Below are 21,169 nucleotides of genomic sequence, written 5' to 3'. Positions count from 1 at the left end.
ATTATGAGCAAATATATAATTTATTGTTGACAAAATAGGGATGAATATCACTGATATATCTATAGTAAGTCATATATTATTGCTTAGATATCTCGCAAGTACAATGCAAGTAAAAAAGACACAAAACTGAAATGAGGTCATGTGTTGAACTTTAACCTTTGAGGTCATTACAATGACAACAAAACGATAAAACGTTTACACATCCTGGGTTTGGAAGGTTGAGAGTACTAGTATTCCATTGTCATAGTAAGTTACTAAAAAGTCCATTGATTTACTAATGACTTCACCAAAAGAGTGATATATCACAGGAAATGCAACAACAGCTCTGTAGTTGTAGTTCGCATAAACGCTCAACACAAGCGAGTTCGCTTTGAATGACTACGATCAGCGTCTGTTTCAACACAACACCAATATGGACTCTGATTACGAACAGTTAGAGACAGTCGGGGATAGATTAATACCAGTGAACGATGATAAAGATAACTTGAAATCAGAGACCAATAGCAAACTTTGGACAAGGTGAGTTTTAGTCCAATTTGTCAAACCCAAAATAGTCGCGGTTGGAGCGACGACGATTGGCAAGAGACTGAAGAGTTCCTTTTGTACATCCCTAACTCTAACTCTAACCATGGAGCTAACCATTTTAGCTCCATGCTCTAACACTCACTCCCAGTTACCCAATTGATTTGTATATGCCCCCTCTAGATAACTATAGATGTCCTTAGGAGGGGTATGTACAATTAAATGAGGAGTGCTGGGGGGTAGGGGTAGGGTTAGTGATGGGAGGTGCAAAAGGAACTCTTTCACAGTGTAGCTAATATTGCATTAAAACTGATATGGAATATTGATTTGGAAAGTTTAAAGAAGTTTAACTTTTTCGGTACCCCTCTCCCATTTTAATTGTATATGCCCCTCTTCAGGACACATAGATAGATAGATATTTTATTTGACAATAATAAAATGTACATGTAGTTATCAGGAGGAGCGTATACAATTACATTTGGAGAAACTTATCACCTGGTTTCCTTGACTTTTAACCGTATGTTTTTTCTTTTGCTGTTGCTTGCAAAATGCAGACAAAAATGTATGGTCACCAAACTAGCTGGTACTATTTTTGTACAAGAAAAGTGTGTCAAACAAAAAGGAAAATAGTGATTTTAAGGCATTTGCCATAGATTCCCATGGTAAAAATGTTGTCATTTCACAAAATTTGTAGTTATAAGTCTTTATGTTTGTCCCAAATTATTTGGTGATTCTGATGAATACTACATGTATTAAATAATTCTTTAATACAAATTCTTATAGAAATAGTTCCAAAATATCCATTTTTTAGACTGAGTAAAAATCCTTAAGTCAATGACTGATGTCTAAATATATAATTATGCAACACTTTTCAAACAAATAAATGTGATAATTAATTGAAATACTCGTTGATGTATTATCTGAAGTCTCGAACATATAAAATCCACTATGAATTGGAATCAGCAGTTACGCGAGTTATGCGTGTCAGAATCTGGGTGATGTTTTTTGTATGCTACTGAAAATTCACATACTACGGTACTTCATATTCCAAATGTACAAACAGGCATTGAAATATATATATAAATTTTTTCCCTGCATGCACAGTGTGCATGTTAAATTTGAAATTTACCTGCACTAACTTGTTGAGAAATGCACTACTTTTAAAGTTTAAATGAAATTTATGGTTTATCGATTGATGCGATCATGAAAGAATTTGCCTTTTTTAGTTGTCTTACAATGTTGGTTGAACTTAATTTAGGCTTAGTGAATATGAGAAAATGTTGCGTTAATTTCTACATGCACAGCGTGCACATTATATTTTGAGTTTACTTGCACTAGCTAATAATCTATGTGCATAGTGCAGTGTGCACATTATATTTTGAGTTTACTTGCACTAGCTAATAATCTATGTGCATAGTGCAGTGTGCACCAGAGTATTTCAACCCCTGACAACCAAATATATTGGATAATACAGCTTTAAAGAACTGTACAGTATTAGAAAAAATAAATTCTGCAAGCATGCCGGAACCGTCGGACAAATATTTTATGCAGTGTCATACACACAGCTGTAGTCATTTAAATACATGTAGTATGTAAGTTACTGTAATTTATATATAATATTTTTCTATTCATTTTTATTGATATTTGTTAAGAGATAAATATCACAATGGATAATAGAATCCTTTCAATACTCTGTTTCTTGAAATGCCATTCTGTGATTCTTGAATTGAACAAAAGACTGTCCACTAAAGTGACCTAAACCAAGTCAAATCCGGATGATGAAAACCATGTGTGCTGATGTACCAGAATCTTATTTGAAATAGGAAACATGTACTTTCTACTACTGTGGAATACTTTATTTTCGCTTAGAATTAATTTTCGCTGAAGGAATGATTCAGTGAAAATAGAATCCATTGAATATACCCTTTTTCCTATATTTTACATTCAACTCGACAAAAATCAGTGAAAATAAATTCCATACAAAACACCAAAAAGTCTTTTCAGCAAAATTAATTCTAGCTAAAATAAGTATTTTGAAGTAATAAGGGGACGCCTTTTTGAAAATAGCATATTTTATTATTTACTTTTATTTAATTCTAATCATGCTTACATGTATGTATTCATTAATTATTTTAATTATTATAATTAATTTTACCAATTGTTTTATTTTCATACAGACAAGAGCGTTGGATGTGGTCACTGGCTTTATTTCTGCTGAGTGTGTTTAATTATTGTTGTCGTAATGCAGCACCATTATCTGCTATATCAATGGAGCAAGAACTAGACTGGAATAAAGAGCAAACAGTAAGTATACATAACTCTTGTCAGTGAAAGCTGATTTGAACCGTATTTATACTGTGACAATAATTGTATGGTTCTGCGAAAACAAATCTAAAAATCTAAAAACATCTCAGTGATATCACTATTATTCAAACATAGAAAAACTTGATCACAGTAAATCATTCAATTATAGTGTGATAATTCACATACAGTACATGCAAGAATGAAGAATGTGTTTACCAAAAAATATATGCAAGACTATCCAAAATGCGGCCATTTTGGAACATTTTCCATAGGAATCCATGTAAACACATTTTCAAAATTCATTTTAAAACATAGGTCATCGAACAAAATTTTGCGATATGATGGATTGTTTCTGCCATAGAAACCAATTGTAAACTATTCAAATAACACATTTTTGATCATTTTTCAAGGTCGTTTTGTTAAAAAAATTAGTCTGATGACCATATATTTTTAATTCAGAATATTAAACATTACAGTAACCCAAGAAAACTACCTTAATATGATATCTAGGAAGTACCGTATTTATCCGGGTAAGCACTCATGGTCCTTAACATGGAAAATTGCCAAAAAATAGGGGTGGGACATCCCCCGGCAAAAAAACGTAAATCAGCGAAAATTGACAACACGCAGAACTGCGGCAGGGAATAGAACGACAAATGAAGACATGCAACGGAAATAAATGAACAATATGCAGCATTAGAAGTAAAACAAAAATAATGTATTGCTTAGAATGTGACAAATAAACCAGAAATAATAAAAATCAACAATGAAGAATTATTTGAATTATGATTTCTCTGCCGACAAACACGCCCAACACGCATGAACTCGTAATGAATTAAAGTGTCAGGGGTTAGTTAAACTGCATAAAATTATTTCTGGTTTTGACAAATACGGGATCAACAGCCATACATGTACAAGATCAATAATAATTTACGCAGTAAAATTACCAAAGTTCATTGTTGTTTGAAAAAAACCCATCTCAGATCTTTATTTGTACTTTCATTGTTATCTTCGTGAAAGTCAAAACCCTCAAAGTCCAAATCACTACTAGTGTTTCATCATAGAGGTCCAGTCAACATTGCTTTCTTATCAGACTAGGCGCTCATTAATCATGGTGAAAGTTACCATTCAGCTAGTTCCGGTGGTTGGAATGTCTCACTAATGTATATCGCAGTGGGCTTGAAATAGGAAGAATTTTTTTCTCAAACGACAGAAGAATAATTTCCATGACAGAAATGCAACAGTTGTGATGAAAGAGGCAACAAAGTCAAAATTTTGACTTACCGGTAGCATCTTGAAATATTGACATGTTATCTCGAAATTTTGAGATGTTAGGAAAAAATTTGGGATATTGTTTTTTAGCTCCGCTGTCGACTTTGTCGAGCGGAGCTTACCATATGAGTGATTGTCCGTCGTCGTCTCCGTCGTCCGTGTCAATGTTTTACTTTTTCGACTTCTTCTTGAAAACTACAAGCCTAAATGCTTTGATACTTGGTGTATATGTACCTTGGGTAGACCTCTCTTAGGTTTGTTCATTTCATGTTGATATCTTTAATTCTCTAATTTTGGTGAATATTTTTGTCATTTTTGGTAAAAAGTGATATTTTCGACTTCTTGTTAAAAACCGCAAGTGCAATTGCTTTGATATTACATCTATAGGTACTACATGTGGACCTCTCTCAGATTTGTTAATTTTGTAATGGTATCTTTAATTCTTTAATTTTGGTGAATATTTTTGTCATTTTTGGTAAAAACTGATATTTTCGACTTCTTGTTAAAAACCGCAAGTCCAATTGCTTTGATACTACATATATAGGTACTACATGTGGACCTCTCTCAGATTTGTTCATTTCGTGATGATATCTTCAATTCTCTAATTTTGGTGAATATTTTTGTCATTTTTGGTAAAAACTGATATTTTCGACTTCTTGTTAAAAACCGCAAGTCCGATTGCTTTGATATTACATATATAGGTACTACATGTGGACCTCTCTCAGATTTGTTCATTTTGTGATGATATCTTCAATTCTCTAATTTTGGTGAATATTTTTGTAATTTTTGGTAAAAAGTGATATTTTCGACTTCTTGTTGAAAACTGTAAGTCCGATTGCTTTGATATTACATATATAGGTACTACATGTGGACCTCTCTCAGATTTGTTCATTTTGTGATGATATCTTCAATTCTCTAATTTTGGTGAATATTTTTGTCATTTTTGGTAAAAAGTGATATTTTCGACTTCTTGTTGAAAACTGTAAGTCCGATTGCTTTGATATTACATATATAGGTACTACATGTGGACCTCTCTCAGATTTGTTCGTTTTGTGATGATATCTTCAATTCTCTAATTAATTTATTTTGGTGAATATTTTTGTAATTTTTGGTAAAAAGTGATATTTTCGACTTCTTGTTAAAAACTGTAAGTCCGATTGCTTTGATACTATTCATATTGTTCATTTTCTAATGATGTCTTCAGTTCTTTAATTGAAATGTGCATTGCTAACAGCGGAGCTATCTCAGCCGATAGGCTGCTTGTTTACACTTAAAATTTGGCGCTATGGGGCTTCCATAGAAGTATCCAGTCTGTACAAGTTTTATCATTTATCAATGGAAATAAATGAAATTGTTGCCATCACCTTAATATCCTGCGGAAGTACCGTATTTACTTTATTAGAAGCACATTTTCAAAAGAAGAGAAATTATAAAGCAAAAATAGCATTTATTATATTGTAGAGCATTGAAATGTGTTTTTATTTACATATTAAGTGCATGCTCTAGTAGCATAATAGGGTGAATATGGTAGTTCTTGGGTCACTGATGTGGTCGCATGACTGGGAAATAAAGATACATTAGATTCTTGAGTTAAATCTTAAATGCTTATGGTTTATGCAAAATCAACTCAATACAGTTTGGGGAAACAAGCAATCTCACTGCACCACACTTTATATCCACTACGGTAACTCTTGAACTATTTGGACCCTGAAATTCAAATTATTTTAACTCATTATTTGCACACAAATATACTGCGCATACCAGCATATTGTGCTTGTAATTTATTAAAAAATAATAATTGAGTTCAGAACTAACGTTCTTTAAAATTCCACAGCAGGAGGGACTTGAGGGAATAATTAGAAATCCCTATTTTATTCTATATATGGTAGGAATTTATTCACAAGACCCCCAGCCTCCCAGAAAGAAGTTGTTCTAATAGACCCATAATTTTTCTTCAAGCCTTTAGACCCTTAAAACCAGTATGAGAGTAATTTGAGCCTTGAAATGCTTCTTAATTTAAGTTATATATTTTTGTTGGGTTTTGTGGTTGACAGTAAATTACAATTTGTATTTTTCTGTGACCATATTGAGTTAATTATTAGAGGAGGAATACAAATACAATGTTTTCAGACAATCTGAAGTTACCCGGTTTTTACCTATGTCCTTTTGATGTAATGACCGTTACATAAATATTTCTGATAACCCACAAGCTGTATGTCAAGCTAAGAATAATTTCTCTTGACATGAGAATAATGTCTGTGACATAAGCAAGTTTATAACACAGTTCTAAATTCCACAAGGTAATATTCTAGTAATAAAGGCAACTAAAATAACTTTCACATCCTCTGAATGTAACGTCCATCACCGTGGAATTGCCCAGCTGATTATTTGCAATAATAAAAATAATAAATTTATTTTGTTAAAATGTAATTTTAAAGGCTAGTATAGATAATACCTCAGAAAAAACACACACTGTGAAATATCTTATTCGCACTCTCATTTAATTTCACTAATTCTTTAAGTTCACTTTTACATGGTCATGTGAATTTAATTTAGTGGTTTTTACGTATCAGAGAAAATGGCGAAAGTAAATTTTGTTGAATATTTAATGTATTTACAGTAGTTTTCACTGAAAAATAATTGCAGGTGATGGTTGTAGAAATGAGGGAGTGCAATTTTCTTGCAATGCTACATTGACGTGAAAAATTCGTGAAACGTGAATTGTTTTTCTGAATCTCTTGCACCGTTCATGTGTACAATGACGCTTAATAAATACCATAACAGCAAATGGATATAATTTCAATATAGCAATTATTATTATCATCATATGCGTATCGTTTTCCATGTTTTGGCCAAATAACAGATTGACGAATGAGGGCGTGATTTTGGCATGAGTCGAGTGGGTCCCAAACATGAAGGATTAAAAATGTCGGCACATGCCGAGATCCCGTAATGTGAACGTAGCAATTGTCTATCTTCTGTGCACCTGTACACAGCAAAACAAGTTTATTTTGGTTATCTAAGTAATCGACGAATGCGCAGTTACAAGAATGACGCAGCCATTTTTTTCAGTTTGACGAAAAAGCCAAACTTGCTTGGGCCCGCGTCGCTTAGACAAATAGCCACGTTGCTTTCGTTTCCCCCACGATTTTCAGTGTTCTCCCCAGGATTATCGAGTTTGGTTATGGTTGGTATCGACCGCGGCAATGATTAGAATTTACTGTGCATGTGTGTAACCACAATACAATTATAATTTTGATACTTTTCAGTATAGATTTCACATAAAAAAACACATTTAAAAAATATGTCATGCTCGTATTGATAATAAGTGTGATTATTTGAAATGGCAGTTGACCTTGCTCCTGCACAGAACTATAAAGTTCTGTTGACATTCTGTTCTGTGTTCCATTGCTGACTCAGAGATAGGCAGTGTTTTGGCTGTATTTTTTATTCCAGCAGTAAAAGTTAAATTTTCTGGGCCATTTAAAATGTCATGATACACATACATGTACTTATAAATTTGTTGGAACATGGAGCTATGCTGTATCCAATGATCAGCATATTTCAAGTTTATTGTATGCAGGTCGATAGCAATCTAAACTGACTTAAAATTTGACACACATTGTAAAGTTGCTGCCTACTTTGAAAAAAGATTGCACTGTGCAACAACCATTACCCTCAATCAACTGAGTGCCAAAGTAAACTTTTTTCACTCAGCTCTCACAAAATAAAAATTTGTTTTCATATTTTTCCAAAATTTTGATCTTCATATAGTCTAAAATTATCAATTAATTTTTCAAAATGTAAAAAATGTTGTTGCTCAAACATAGAAAATATTCAGATAAAAATTATGCAGATCTTGGTGTGATTACCATGCAAAAAATTGAGAATTCTTAAAAATAATATTACAATGTGAAATAGTGTGATATTTAATTTTCTAGGGTTTGGTTCTGTCAAGTTTTTTCTGGGGTTACACAGCCACACAGATTCCTGCTGGATATTGTAGTGATTTATACGGTGGAAGTCAAGTAATAACCATGGCAGCTATTGGATGGGGTACAATTACAATGTCATTACCAGGCTTTATCTATCTATTCCCAAATAAATCATCACAGTTATTAATGGTAGTTGTGCATAGGATAGTATTTGGTGCATTACAAGGTATGATCAGTGTATGATCTCATCAACATATGACTTCATTGGTGTATGACCTCATCATTGGTATGTATGATGTCATCAATGTTTGACCTCATTAGTATGTATGATGTCATCAATGTTTGACCTCATTAGTATATGATGTCATCAATGTTTGCATGACCTCATTAGTATATATGATGTCATCAATGTTTGCATGACCTCATTAGTATGTATGATGTCATCATTGTTTGCATGACCTCATTAGTATATATGATGTCATCAATGTTTGACCTCATTAGTATGCATGATGTCATCAATGTTTGACCTCATTAGTATGCATGATGTCATCAATGTTTGACCTCATTAGTATGTATGACCTTATCAGCATGTACTGCAAACAATTTAATTTTTGCTACTATCGCCGGGTAGAAATTTTTGTAATTTTAGAATTATATGGCATTTGTGAAGCCAAAATTACTCTGTGTTGTAATTTATTTTATTAGAATTTCACAAATCATAGATGTGTAATCTCTGCCGTGGATTGATTAGTATTTGCAGTGTTTTCGAAATTTGTTGGGTGCAATCAGATTCCTCATGGAATTAACTTTAATTGTCATGCACTGCATTTGAATAAAACAAAAAAATTGTGTTTAAATTCCGGAACATTTACAAATTGGGATTCATCATGTAACAATCAATGCACATGATGGATATTCAGTGTCAACAAACACAAAGGATATAAAAACATGCCTTAATTCACAGTTACAAACAATGCCACTGTAATTTATAACATTACATACACTATGAAGACCATAATCATAACTTTGAAATCACAAAAGCTGTTAAATCAGAAATAATATAGATATATGATTTTTACAAAAAACAAATTTGTGAAAACGACAGGAGAATCATTCTTTAACCCAAGTTTAACAGTTTCTTGTCAGGTCATTAATCAGATGGACACTATTACCTGCATGTAGTCCTGATAGGATTATGATTGGTGTATGAAAAAAAAATCATATTTTAGTATGTTAAAAAAGGTTTTCCTTTCAATTGCTAAAATCAAGGGCTTCAATTGATGAGAAATCATAAAATAAGGTTTCTTAGTTCTCGTATTTCTTCTGTTCATCCTTGGTTTGTTGATCCCCCGGTTGATCCATGTTCGATTAATTTGTTAGTTTATTGTATATTTTGACAGCACTTCATTACCCAGCTTCTATTAGCTTATTAAGTACACGCGTTGATCCATTGAATAAATCTAAGGTATATTCTATGGTTTCATCAGGAAGTTCAACGGGGTAAGTAAAACTATCCATCTATGTATGAAAACAATAAAACAACTAAGTTTATCATACGACCATTTATGATATCTGTGCTGTCCTGTTTTTTTGCTGGTGGCAGCAATATTTTGCATGGCCCAGTTTTATTTTTTGATAAAAAAATTAAATAAATAAAAACAACAAAAAATAACAACAACATAGAGCACAACTCCGAATTGAGAGATAACATTTATTTTTTGTAAATTCAATAATACAAACAAAAGGGACTTCAAATGTCAACCTGGACATAGAGGGCGCTACCACAGAAAAGTGAATTCACTAAATACTTTAAAGTACTTTATTTTAGCTGGAATCAATTTTCGTTGAAAAGGTTTTTTGGGTGTTTTGTATGAAATTTATTCTCACTGATTTTTAATGAGTTGTAAGTGAAATATAGGAAAAAAAGTATATTCACTTTGATGAAAATAAATTCCAAGCAGAAATAAAGTATTGTACAGTATACAGTTTTAGGCTTACTTTACACCACATGTAAATTGTGACTTTATCTGCATGTAACTCCACATATGTACATATTATAGACACACTCTTGACTCTATTTGTGTATTATTTCAGTGTACTTGTATCTGGTCTCATTGGTTCCTATCTACTCAGTAAATATAATTGGCATATAGTATTTTATTTCTTTGGATTCTGTTCTGTTACACTGGCAGTGTTCATCAGAAAAACTTTAATGAAAAAACATGCAGCTGTGCAGATAGAAATAGTAAAAAAAGGAAAGGAAAAGAAAAGAAAAGCGGTACCGTGGAGATTATGGTTTAAAAGTAAAGCTTTTTGGTATGTATATATTTATAAATTAGTTATTATTATCAGAAACAGGGACTATGTCTGTCCCTCTATCCATTCAATGTTATTTCTCATGCATGCTTGAATTGTTTTTCTCAGTTAGTGCAGAGTCAAGTCATGATAGGACTGACATATTGGCCCCAAAAACACTCAATATATAAACATTTATTTACCTTTTCTGTGTCTTATCCGAGCTGATTACATTGGTATGCAAATTACATGTGTTATGTTACTGATGCGCATTGTTTTGTCATTTGATTCAAAATGGCGGACTGGTGGCCATGTTGTTTTATTTTCATATATCTTAATTCTCAGATGTATCTTGACTGATTTTGTTCAAAGGAGGGATAATACAAAAACTTAACATAAGCCCAATAATAATAGATGCAGTAATACCAGTATATAGTTGTTATTTGCAATACATTGTTGCTTTCATCTGCATTTGTATGAAATTGTTTCTTTTCACACCTATGATGTTGCCTTCTCTTTGGGATGTCTGGTTATCATCTTATAAAAGATTGATCTGAAAAATTACAATTAGGGACATTGTAATTCTTGGCTTTTCATTTAGCATAAAAATAAATAGAATTTACCATTCCTTGTAAAGTTGTATTTGCATTTGGTCTAAACATATTTGCACTATTCTACCTTTCCCCTATTTGATGTCAAATTTATGTCACAACAGTAGACCATTTCCTGTTTACTGTGAGATCCCATGTTATGTGTGAAATTGAACATAAAAACAGGAGAATCAAATGTCATAGCACTATAGTTGCATCAAAACATCACATGGGATTTCTGAAATATAATACTAGTATGCTATACACACTTGATGATGTTCAAATTAAATAAAGTAAGCGTATCTCATCGCAATACTCCCCTTTGAACAATTTTGAGTCTGCATCTTTCACGTAATATGCAAATTTTTGCATTAAACAGGAAAATCACCTATCATGTAAATATATTGAATTCCAAATGTTATAGGATTTAGTTTTTTATAGTTGGTATTTCAATCATTTTCGTATCTGTACTTAATCATTCACTCCTTTGACATTGTACTTGTTTTAAGTTTAAATTTTACGAGTCAGCCATCAAATTTAACAATACATGTAATAACAACTTTTTATAGCTTTGTGAGCCATTTTATCATTTTAAATTATGAGGGAAAAGTTGTAATTAATATTTCTATTCATATGATCACTTCTTGCATTGCAGACTTCTTTAATAACAATATAATCTCATGTAAAACTAGACTCTCACCTTGGCACAATGACTCAAACACAATCAGTCACAATTAGAAGGTATATCAAGGCACAGGCTCAAATGTAATCCACGATTCATTTGCAAGGATTACATGTTTGCATTTATTTCTAATTTTAGCGAAAACAAACTGATTTTGAAATGCATGATTGATATATAGCAGAAGATAGACAGCATTGTTAACTTTCTAATCTTACCAATACCGTGTAGTTAAATTGGCTTCATTTTAGAGTTTTTAAAAATATGTCTAGACGTTGTTTACTATTTGATTTTAAAAATTAGGTAAATTACTTTTTTCATTTTTAAAATAGCCCTTCTTTTTAAAGGATTTGTTGGGAGATTAGTTGTAGCCTATAGTGATTGTTGTCATGGTGATTTGGGTATACTAATATTAACTCATGAAATAATGGATGTTTATATTAATTTTGTTTTTTTATATAGGGCCATGTTACTGGCAGCATTTTCAAATGGGTATGCGTATTTCCTACTATTTTCATGGCTTCCTTCTTACTTTGAGGATAGATTCCCAGGAGAAAAGGTGAACAGCTTGTTTATTTGTATCATGATATAACAACATGTACAAGTTTATGTAATGTATCTTGCAGCAGAAGTGTAAAAATGTAGCATGAGTTACAATATAAAACTGGTTGATAATATATCCAAATTGAAAAAAGTTATATTAAAAATTGTTTCATTTATTGCAATTACAAAAAAAAATAGTTTATTACAAAAATAACAACACATGTTTTCCTTCATATATGAAAAATACTTTTGCGGGCAAATATAAAAATACTTCATGAAATTTTGCATAATTAATATCAGATCTTAGTGAGTAATTACATCAATTAATATCAGGTCTCTGTAGTCTGTCTATAAATTGTCATTGTTTTTTTTTAATTTTATTTGTTTATAGGTTTAAAGCACCACTATTACTAATACCAAAATTAAACTTGGTTATGATTTTTTAGCAACAATAATAATAATACTGTACCCCCCCCCCCAAATTTAAGCTCTATTATTACGGTACTCGTATCTTGAAAGTGTATTGATGGTGAAACACTCTGCTGTAATTCTGAAACAGTCGATTCAAACACAAGGATTCAAACGACAAGTACATTTCATTCCTGTTTCTAAAGTTTAAAAACTGTTAGTTTGAGCAGAGGAGTCACCTGTACATGCACAGCAATTGATTATTATACTACAGTAACAATGCATGTTACATGTATAAACACAGAGGCTCATGGGTAGACGCTTGTTTGTAAACAATGACATGCCATCTACATGTGCTTGTGATGTCTCCCCCACTGTCTTTGACTTGTTTTTATCTCCTTGCAGGGTTGGGTGTATAACGTAGTTCCATGGACAGCCAGCATTCCAGCCAAAATATCAGTTGGCTTTATAGCGGATAAGTTAATATTAAAATATTCAGTAACCACAATCAGAAAATTAATGCAAGTAAGTTGATCTTTTGCATATTGAGTGGAAACCACGCCCACATGCTGTTTGTCATTCACTTTTTCACCACCAGACATTCTTGTCCAAATTTTTCAGCACTTTTTTCTTATATACTTCAATATTTCTGGAAATGAACCCTAATTATGGAGTCAACAGACAAAATTTGAGTCAATTTTCAGCTTTTATTTTTGTCCTAAACTTCTGAGGGAAAGTGCAGACTAGAAACGGGTCTACCGGGTATTTTGTTAATTTGTGATGAAACTGGTGGTGAAAAGTTTAACTTGACAGTGAAAGTGCGCATCCTTTCTTTCAAGGCCTGTTGGTGATTTCATGATTGCGTCTGTATTGCCGCCAGTGTTGGTGAACATGCTATCAATGTGACTATAAAATCAATTATTGATTGATCTCAAAAACTACACAATTCAATGTCCCAGTATTGTAAACCCAATCATGTTTAAATTAAGCTGAATTGAGTAATTAAAGGGTAGTGGTCGTCATGCTGCAAAAATGCTACATTTGTGTTGATAAACACTGATTTTCCCACAATCCAATGTGCTCTTCTAACGGAAGTGGAAAGTACTGTAGTAGTAGTCCAGAGTTTTAAATCCGGTTTGGTCCCCGAAGACGAGGGTGGCCGGATTCACCTTAAACTAGTGGCAATCGCTCTTACCCCCTCCCTCCACTTTGCACGATTTAAAGCATCCCTCATCCTCATCCCAACCTTCCCACTCTCCTCCTCCACTTGCATCTTCCACGTCTTCTTTGGCCTTCCCCTTTTCCTTGGACCACTCACCTCTAAATCAAGGGCCCTTCTTAATACATGCCCATCCTCCCTCCTCAGCACATGCCCATACCAACGTACCCCATTTGCCTTCGCCAACCAATCTACCGCTTCCTTCAAACCCAACATCTGCATCAAGTCCTCAGTTAACTTTCTGTCCATCAACTTCACCCCACACATCACTCTCACCATCGCTCTCTCTGTCCTCCTTAAAATACCCAGCTCATTTTCACTCAAACACCATGTCTCGCTCCCATACAGCAATGCTGATCTCACACAACTCATAAACTATTCCTTTCATCTCCAAGGGAAATCTCTTCCCATATAGTAGCTCTCCACATTCCCTAAACTTCACCCAAGCAAACCTTGCTCTAGCTGTCACAGCCGCCTCACACCCACCACCCACACTTACCTTGTCCCCCAGGTACATGTATGTAAACTCCTTCACTGACTCAACCTCATCACACAACTTTTCTTCCTGTTCCACCACCCTTCCAACTCCACTCTTACTCTTCCACACGCAAAATCCCTTGCCAATCTTTGGGTCACCCTCTTCATCTTTGCACATCTCCCATGTATCCACTTCCCACATTTCACACACCGCACTGAATTTGCCTTTACCCTCTTTCCACACATGCCACATGGGTCAACCTTACTCACCAAGGCTTTCTCCTCCGTCCCACTCACCATCACTTTTGTCTTTCCCAGATTTACCTTCAAACCCTTACTCTCAAATGCTTTTTTTCATTTTACAAACTTCTCCCTCAATCCCTCCATTGTGTCATCCATCAAGACCAGGTCATCAGCATACAACATCTCTCTCATCAGCCCTTCTCTTGCGCTCTCTGTAACTACATCAATGACAACTACAAATATCAATGGTGATAGTACAGAGCCTTGATGCACACCCACCTTCACCTCAAACTCCTCTGACAACTCCGATCCTACTCTAACTCTTGTCTTTGCTCCTTCATACAAACTCATCACTGCTCTTACCATTGCCTCTGGTATAGCTCTCTTCCGCATTGCCCACTCCATCACCTTCCTCGGGACTCTATCAAAGGCCTTCTCCAAATCCACAAAACACATATACAGTTTCTTCCCTTTTGCACGATATTCCTCTTGCATTCTCCTCAGAATAAACACTGCATCAATTGTTCCTTTCCCTGGCATAAAACCAAACTGCATCTCATCCACTTCCAGTAATTTCCGGATTCTATTCACTATCACCCTCTCCACAATTTTCATTGCATGCTCTAATAGTTTCACACCCCTATACGCACCACAACTCTTTGCATCCCCTTTTCCTTTAAAAATTGGTACTACCACACTCACCTCCCACTCCTCAGGCATTCCTCTTCCATCTAACACTCTCTGGCATTATCACACCAATCCCTATGTCTCCACTTGCAAAAATCATCTCCGCGCTCACTTCCGAGGGTCCAGCAGCCTTTCCAGTTTTCATGTCTCTGATTGCCTTCACTACTTCTTCTCGACTCACTCTTTCAACTGGCCCTTCCACCAGATCAGCCTCCACATCCTGATCCCACTCATTCTCTTCATTCATGATTTTTTTCATGACTGTAAAATGACTAATTTTCACTGGGTTTAAATTTGGCTGATTTAGCATTTCAGGCATATTCAGTGGTTTTAAATTCATGGTTTTATTATTTAGATAATGTATTCTATGCTAAATTTTACATATTCACTGGGTTTTAATTTAGCACATTTTCCAGTCAGCGAAATACCGGTAAGCAAAATTAAAACCCAGTAAATAATTTACGCTTTTACAGTATGAGGTCACTCCTTCGATACCTTTCAATCATCTAAAAAAGAACCTAATTAAATCTTGGTAACATCTCAACAGCCAAAGTTACCATGTTTGTTTGTATGAGCCCATATATCTTATGCATGCGTGGCACAACGATTACCACCCTTTAAGATTCTTTACCTAAACGTAAACCTTATTGTACTTTCTACATTTACATTGCAGGCTGTGTGTGGTGCTGGAACTGTCACATGTTTGATATTAATTACATATTGCCATAGTTACTTCTTAGCCTTATTTTTGGTGTCCTGTTTTTTATTCTTTGATGGTTTTAATTCTGCTGGATTGTCCATTAATCCACAAGACTTGGCGCCATCATGGGCTGGATTGTCCATTAATCCACAAGACTTGGCGCCATCATGGGCTGGATTGTCCATTAATCCCGAAGACTTGGCGCCATCATGGGCTGGATTGTCCATTAATCCACAAGACTTGGCGCCATCATGGGCTGGATTGTCCATTAATCCACAAGACTTGGCGCCATCATGGGCTGGATTGTCCATTAATCCACAAGACTTGGCGCCATCATGGGCTGGATTGTCCATTAATCCCGAAGACTTGGCGCCATCATGGGCTGGATTGTCCATTAATCCACAAGACTTGGCGCCATCATGGGCTGGATTCGTATATGGTAAACATTTTCATATTTTTTGACAACCTAAGACGATTTTGTATATATAATTTTATATAATTTATAATTTTACCTAATTTGATTTGCAAATGGTTAAATTCTAGGTTTTTCTAGATCATAATTTAAAAATTAGTAATCTTGACTAATAAATTAAGTGCAGCAATTTTCTTGATATATTTGAATATATATAAAATTCTTGGTTGCTCATGGATATTAATGAGATTTATGAATATTAATGATGTATATGAATATTAATGATGGAACAAGGGAGCAGGGGCGTAGCACCCTCATGCTTTGGCAACCACAAAATTCTGATTGACCAGGGATCACATGTGGCCACAGTTTTCAACTGTGACCTGTCTGATAGTAATTTTGGCCCCAAAGAAGCCATAGAATGCTCCATTTTAACTTAGAATTATCAAAAACTCCACACCCTGGTAGGGAGAACCCTATCTCCTCCACTTGGAGGCGCCGCTGATTTCCTCTTGCAGGAAACCCTGAATGAGTTTGGTCACAGTGCAAACACTTTTCTATTCATGTAAAAATATTATGTTTCATAATTTCACAATAAGAGTATTACTATTGAAAGATTAAAAAAACTATTTGTTCAATTACTTTTTATTCAATATATGTAGTATCCTTGTATTTGTCTGTATGAGCCAAGATATTCAAGTAATATTTCCTAGAAATGAACAAATTACAAAAACAAATTCTATATAGTAATACTTATATTAGTGAATATGAAATAAACATGTGCCCTGGTGCAATATGCAATAGAAGTCTAACAACAAAGTGGTTATAAAAGGAGATTACAAGTTGAAAGTTAAATGTATACATACTCATAAAAACTAATTCAAATGTTTCTGTGAAAAAACTGATTAGTTTTTATCTCAGGTTGTTTTTCAGTGATTCAGATGCTCAGACATCAGCAATTTGCTGGCATTTTTTTAAAATTGACTGTTTTTTGCAGCTGATGTTTGATCTGTGCCTTTATTGTATCTGGTCATATAGGCATTTTCTGCGTGCTTTCTATCCCAGCATTCATTGAATCTTTTAGTCTACAGCATACATCTTTTTGTTTGTTCCAGGTTTTTCTAACTCCGCCTCTGCCATCCCAGGGTTCTTTGCAGTGTACATTAGTGGTTACCTTCTTCATTCCACAGGAAGCTGGGTGGCTGTGTTCCTCTCTACTGCCATGGTTGCTGCTGCTGGCTCTATTATATTTCTCATTTTTGGTAGTGGTGAAAAAATTATTTAACTAGGTTACAAACCAAAAAATATCTTATTCAGAGAAACTATATGTTGAGGATTGAGGATGTACAGTTATGATGCATTGTGGGATTTCATGGCTCAACAAGCATTGTCATTTTATGAACTATATAATCTATTTTTTTAATCTAATCATGTTTACAAATCTATTTAAATCAACATTAAATTAAGGATATGCTGATTTGCATATTTGCAATTAACAAGTTAACTTGCATAAGTCCTGGTGTTGGACGTTAATTTACATGTAAGTTTATTTCCATATTTACTCTATTAGTAGCGCATACACTTACGTTAATTAAAGTTGTATTTCAATGATCAAAATGGGAATAACAAATGTTTTAGTAATTCAATATACAGCAAATATGATTTTTGGGTTTGATGTGATTCTATTGGAGATGTGCTTCTAATAGAGAAAATATGGTAGCGTAATACAAATCATGGTGCCAGATTCTACTTTGGTTGCTATGGATATGAAAACAAACTATACCTCCACCCTCCAAGGTTTGACTCAACAGGAAATATACTGGACTTATACCGTGTTCATACATGTGTCAAAAAAGCCGGTATGGAGACCAGCTTTATAGTTAATGTTGTATTGAGACAAATATGAACAAGGTAACTGGTGCCACTCTGATTTAGTTTAAGACGTCCTAAAAGTCTCGACCAGCACCCTGTACTTACAGAAATGGTTTTAGTATGTGTGAAAAATAATGCTGCCTCAATGTCAGCCACGCTCTGGACTTCCATTCATTGCAAATATTTCAAAGAAACATGACGATTGATAACAACATCAGCTCAGAATTTGCGGTCTTTATACACATATGAACACAGGACCAATTAAAATCAACAATTGTTTATCAAGTTAGTCAAGCCAGCTCTGTGGCACACATGTGAACATGGTATTAATCTGTTTGGCAGTAACTGTTTCAAAAGTGTTTCTCACCCAGTCACAATCACAATTATTGAGATGCGTAGGACCAGCTTACCAGTCAAGTGCAAAACATGGAAGGGGTTATTTATATGGAGTCTAAAGTCTTTGCTGAATTATGTATCTGTAGAATTATGTTATGTAGTGCTATCTATTTAGTTCTCTTTTATGCAAAATAATATTTTTATTTTTGCAATTCAAAGTATAATGTATGTCTGTGTAATTATTGTGTTGTGCGGCTAGATGTGTAAAATTCCATTTTATTACAAGAGAAATATTTAAGAAGCTAAGTATCAAAATGTAGAAAATAAATTATTTAAAAATCTTCTAATGGAATGCCTTGATGTGTGTATGACACACCCCTTCTCTACTGAGTTGCTAGACAATGCACAGTTTGATCGTTGAAGACAACAAATGTTTGGTTTGTGTTCTATTGAGAACAGTTGTTTACACTTTGGTGATTGCTACCCACAATGCACTCTTGTTTTTGTTACCCATGATGCATTTTGGCCGATGCTACCCACAATGCACTCTGATGGTTGTTACCCATATTCATATATTTTATGTTGTGTTGTACAACTCTTAGTTTAAAAATCAAAAATACTCATTAACAAATTTAAATTGCTGTTCACAGAAAACCATTTAAGGGAACATAGTATTTGTGTATTGAAAACACATTAATTCAACAGAAATATAATTTATTATTATACCTATCAACTTCAACAACACATGTCTAAAAACAAGTTGACACAATGCCTTTTTTCCTAATGAGAATTTAATATGTCTGCGTAACCTGTACAAAGATGAAAACATCTTAAACAAAAACACAGAAGTATGCACCACCGGAGGGCGCTGTACTGAAGTCATTGTAGTGATTATGTTTGTTTGGGGGCTTCTGGGGCAGGGCATTAAAATATATCGAGAATGATGTTCACAAACATAGATAGTATTCATTGACAGCTTTTTTTTATACCTTTGAACCTCCATTGGAGATCAATTCGATATTCATCTTTTTTTATTGTTGGGTTGACTTTTTCGACTAGCGCCCTCTATAGATATTTTGTGAAAAGTGTAACATGATATAATAAAAGTATTGTTTATTCAATTAAGGTCTAATATTATTATCTGAGGTATGTTTTGTAAACTATTTCATGTTATAGTTATATGTTTTAGAATTTGTTCGCATTCTTACTAAAAAAATATGTCTGTAAGTTGCGTTTGTAATTAAAAAGATAAGGATATAATAATCTTGCATTCAAACTAGTGTTTCTTACAATTTTGTTCACAATACTGAGTCGCATTCAGACAATACTAAATACAGACTATTCTAATATGTTCGCATATCTACTGGACCTACTTGTGTTCACACATGGGAAGAAACAACAGATAGAACGGACTAAACAACACCCAGCTGTTATGTTAAGTGGCGGTCGATTCGTCCCAAGTCGACTTGTGCGACGAATCGACTTGTGGGACGAATGTGAATTGGGACGAATTGACTGTGAATCATGTTGAGAATATATACATTTTCAGTTTATTTTACTATGTACAATACCCAATGCAAATTCAGAATAACGAGAAGTAGTACATCTTGACAAATACCGAGGTAGTTATGAATCTAATCGTCCAAACTGACATTGAACACAACCATTCGCATGCACTTCATTAGCCGGCCCAAGCCGGCTAAGAGATTAGACCGGGAGCGGGCAGATTTATCTCGTACTTACTATTTCCTAGCCCGCACAAAGTGTTCTTGCACTTTTCTTAGCACAGACTAACGTTCTGATAAACATTTAAATCGCAGATAAGAAATCTTTCGTTGACCACATATTTCTTTTTGTGCCGCTTTAATCATCAATGATAATAAATAAACATTATTGGTCCCCGTGGATGTTGTAACATGGGTCTGTTTTCCTGCATGCTGGAAACATGCTGCATATTTCAAGTTCAACAGCGTATGCAACAACCTAAGCTGCTTTAAATTTGCCACTCAATGCAAGTACCTACTTAGAAATGAGATCAACATAAATAAAAAGTTTGTTAACTGTGGCACTCAAATTCCGTTTCGGACGCCAATGCGAATGATCGCCGAGATTTAAACATATGTTAAGCCCCTTTACACTGGCGTAACATTAACACTTATTTTTGGTCTGTGTAAGTACCACGTAATATTTATAACTATTATGACTATTATGGTACTCGCCTGGATTTTGGGTGGGGAACTACTAGTATCCCCAAAAGATTGGCGTTGAGGCAGCTTTAGATAAAAGAAAAACAATGCGTTTTTGACAAAAGTAACCTAAAGTTAGCTGAAATGGTCGAAGAAGTTGTATGGAAAGTACATAAATAACTTGCGTTCAAGTTGGAAGGTTGGACGTTGAATCGCAAAGTTCTTAACTTAGCCTGAAAAGATGGCAATATTGTCTTAGAAATCGTAAAAATAGTTTTCGGGAAACTTACCAACAAAGTCAAAAATGTGTACTTTAAAGCAAGGAATGTGTTTGTGTAGTCTGAAAATAGCCGTAGTCTTAAATGTGAATGTAAACATTGCATTGAATGCAGGAGATACAGGTGGAACAGATAGATACAGATAGAGTCGATACAACAGTACGGTGCGTGTACAAAATAGTGAATGCAGGCAACGTACATGGCGCAGTGC

The 21,169-nt window shown here is 34.2% G+C and overlaps 1 protein-coding gene across 1 annotated transcript; it reads left to right on the top strand.

Moving 5' to 3' along the window:
* The first annotated feature begins 175 nt into the window (after window positions 1–175).
* LOC100371851 (voltage-gated purine nucleotide uniporter SLC17A9-like) lies at window positions 176–18,841 on the top strand. The gene is made up of 9 exons (XM_085492846.1): window positions 176–519; window positions 2,700–2,826; window positions 8,040–8,259; window positions 9,434–9,533; window positions 10,128–10,349; window positions 12,060–12,156; window positions 12,954–13,073; window positions 15,848–16,313; window positions 17,402–18,841. The coding sequence occupies exons 1-9, from the start codon at window positions 413–415 to the stop codon at window positions 17,569–17,571; spliced, it is 1,629 nt and encodes a 542-aa protein (XP_085348972.1). The 5' UTR covers window positions 176–412; the 3' UTR covers window positions 17,572–18,841.
* Window positions 18,842–21,169: the final 2,328 nt, after the last annotated feature.

This window comes from Saccoglossus kowalevskii, chromosome 18 (genome assembly GCF_978046115.1).
Source record: "Saccoglossus kowalevskii chromosome 18, keSacKowa6.1, whole genome shotgun sequence".
Taxonomy (NCBI): Eukaryota; Metazoa; Hemichordata; class Enteropneusta; family Harrimaniidae; genus Saccoglossus; species Saccoglossus kowalevskii.
Note: the sequence above shows the minus strand (reverse complement) of the source record. Positions and strands in the feature narration are given on the sequence as shown.

Coding starts and splice junctions, on each gene's coding strand:
- LOC100371851 (XM_085492846.1), top strand. CDS start 413: ATGGACTCTGATTACGAACAGTTAGAGACAGTCGGGGATAGATTAATA. Junction 8,260..9,433: donor AGTATTTGGTGCATTACAAG/GTATGATCAGTG, acceptor ATATTTTGACAG/CACTTCATTACCCAGCTTCT. Junction 9,534..10,127: donor TCATCAGGAAGTTCAACGGG/GTAAGTAAAACT, acceptor GTATTATTTCAG/TGTACTTGTATCTGGTCTCA.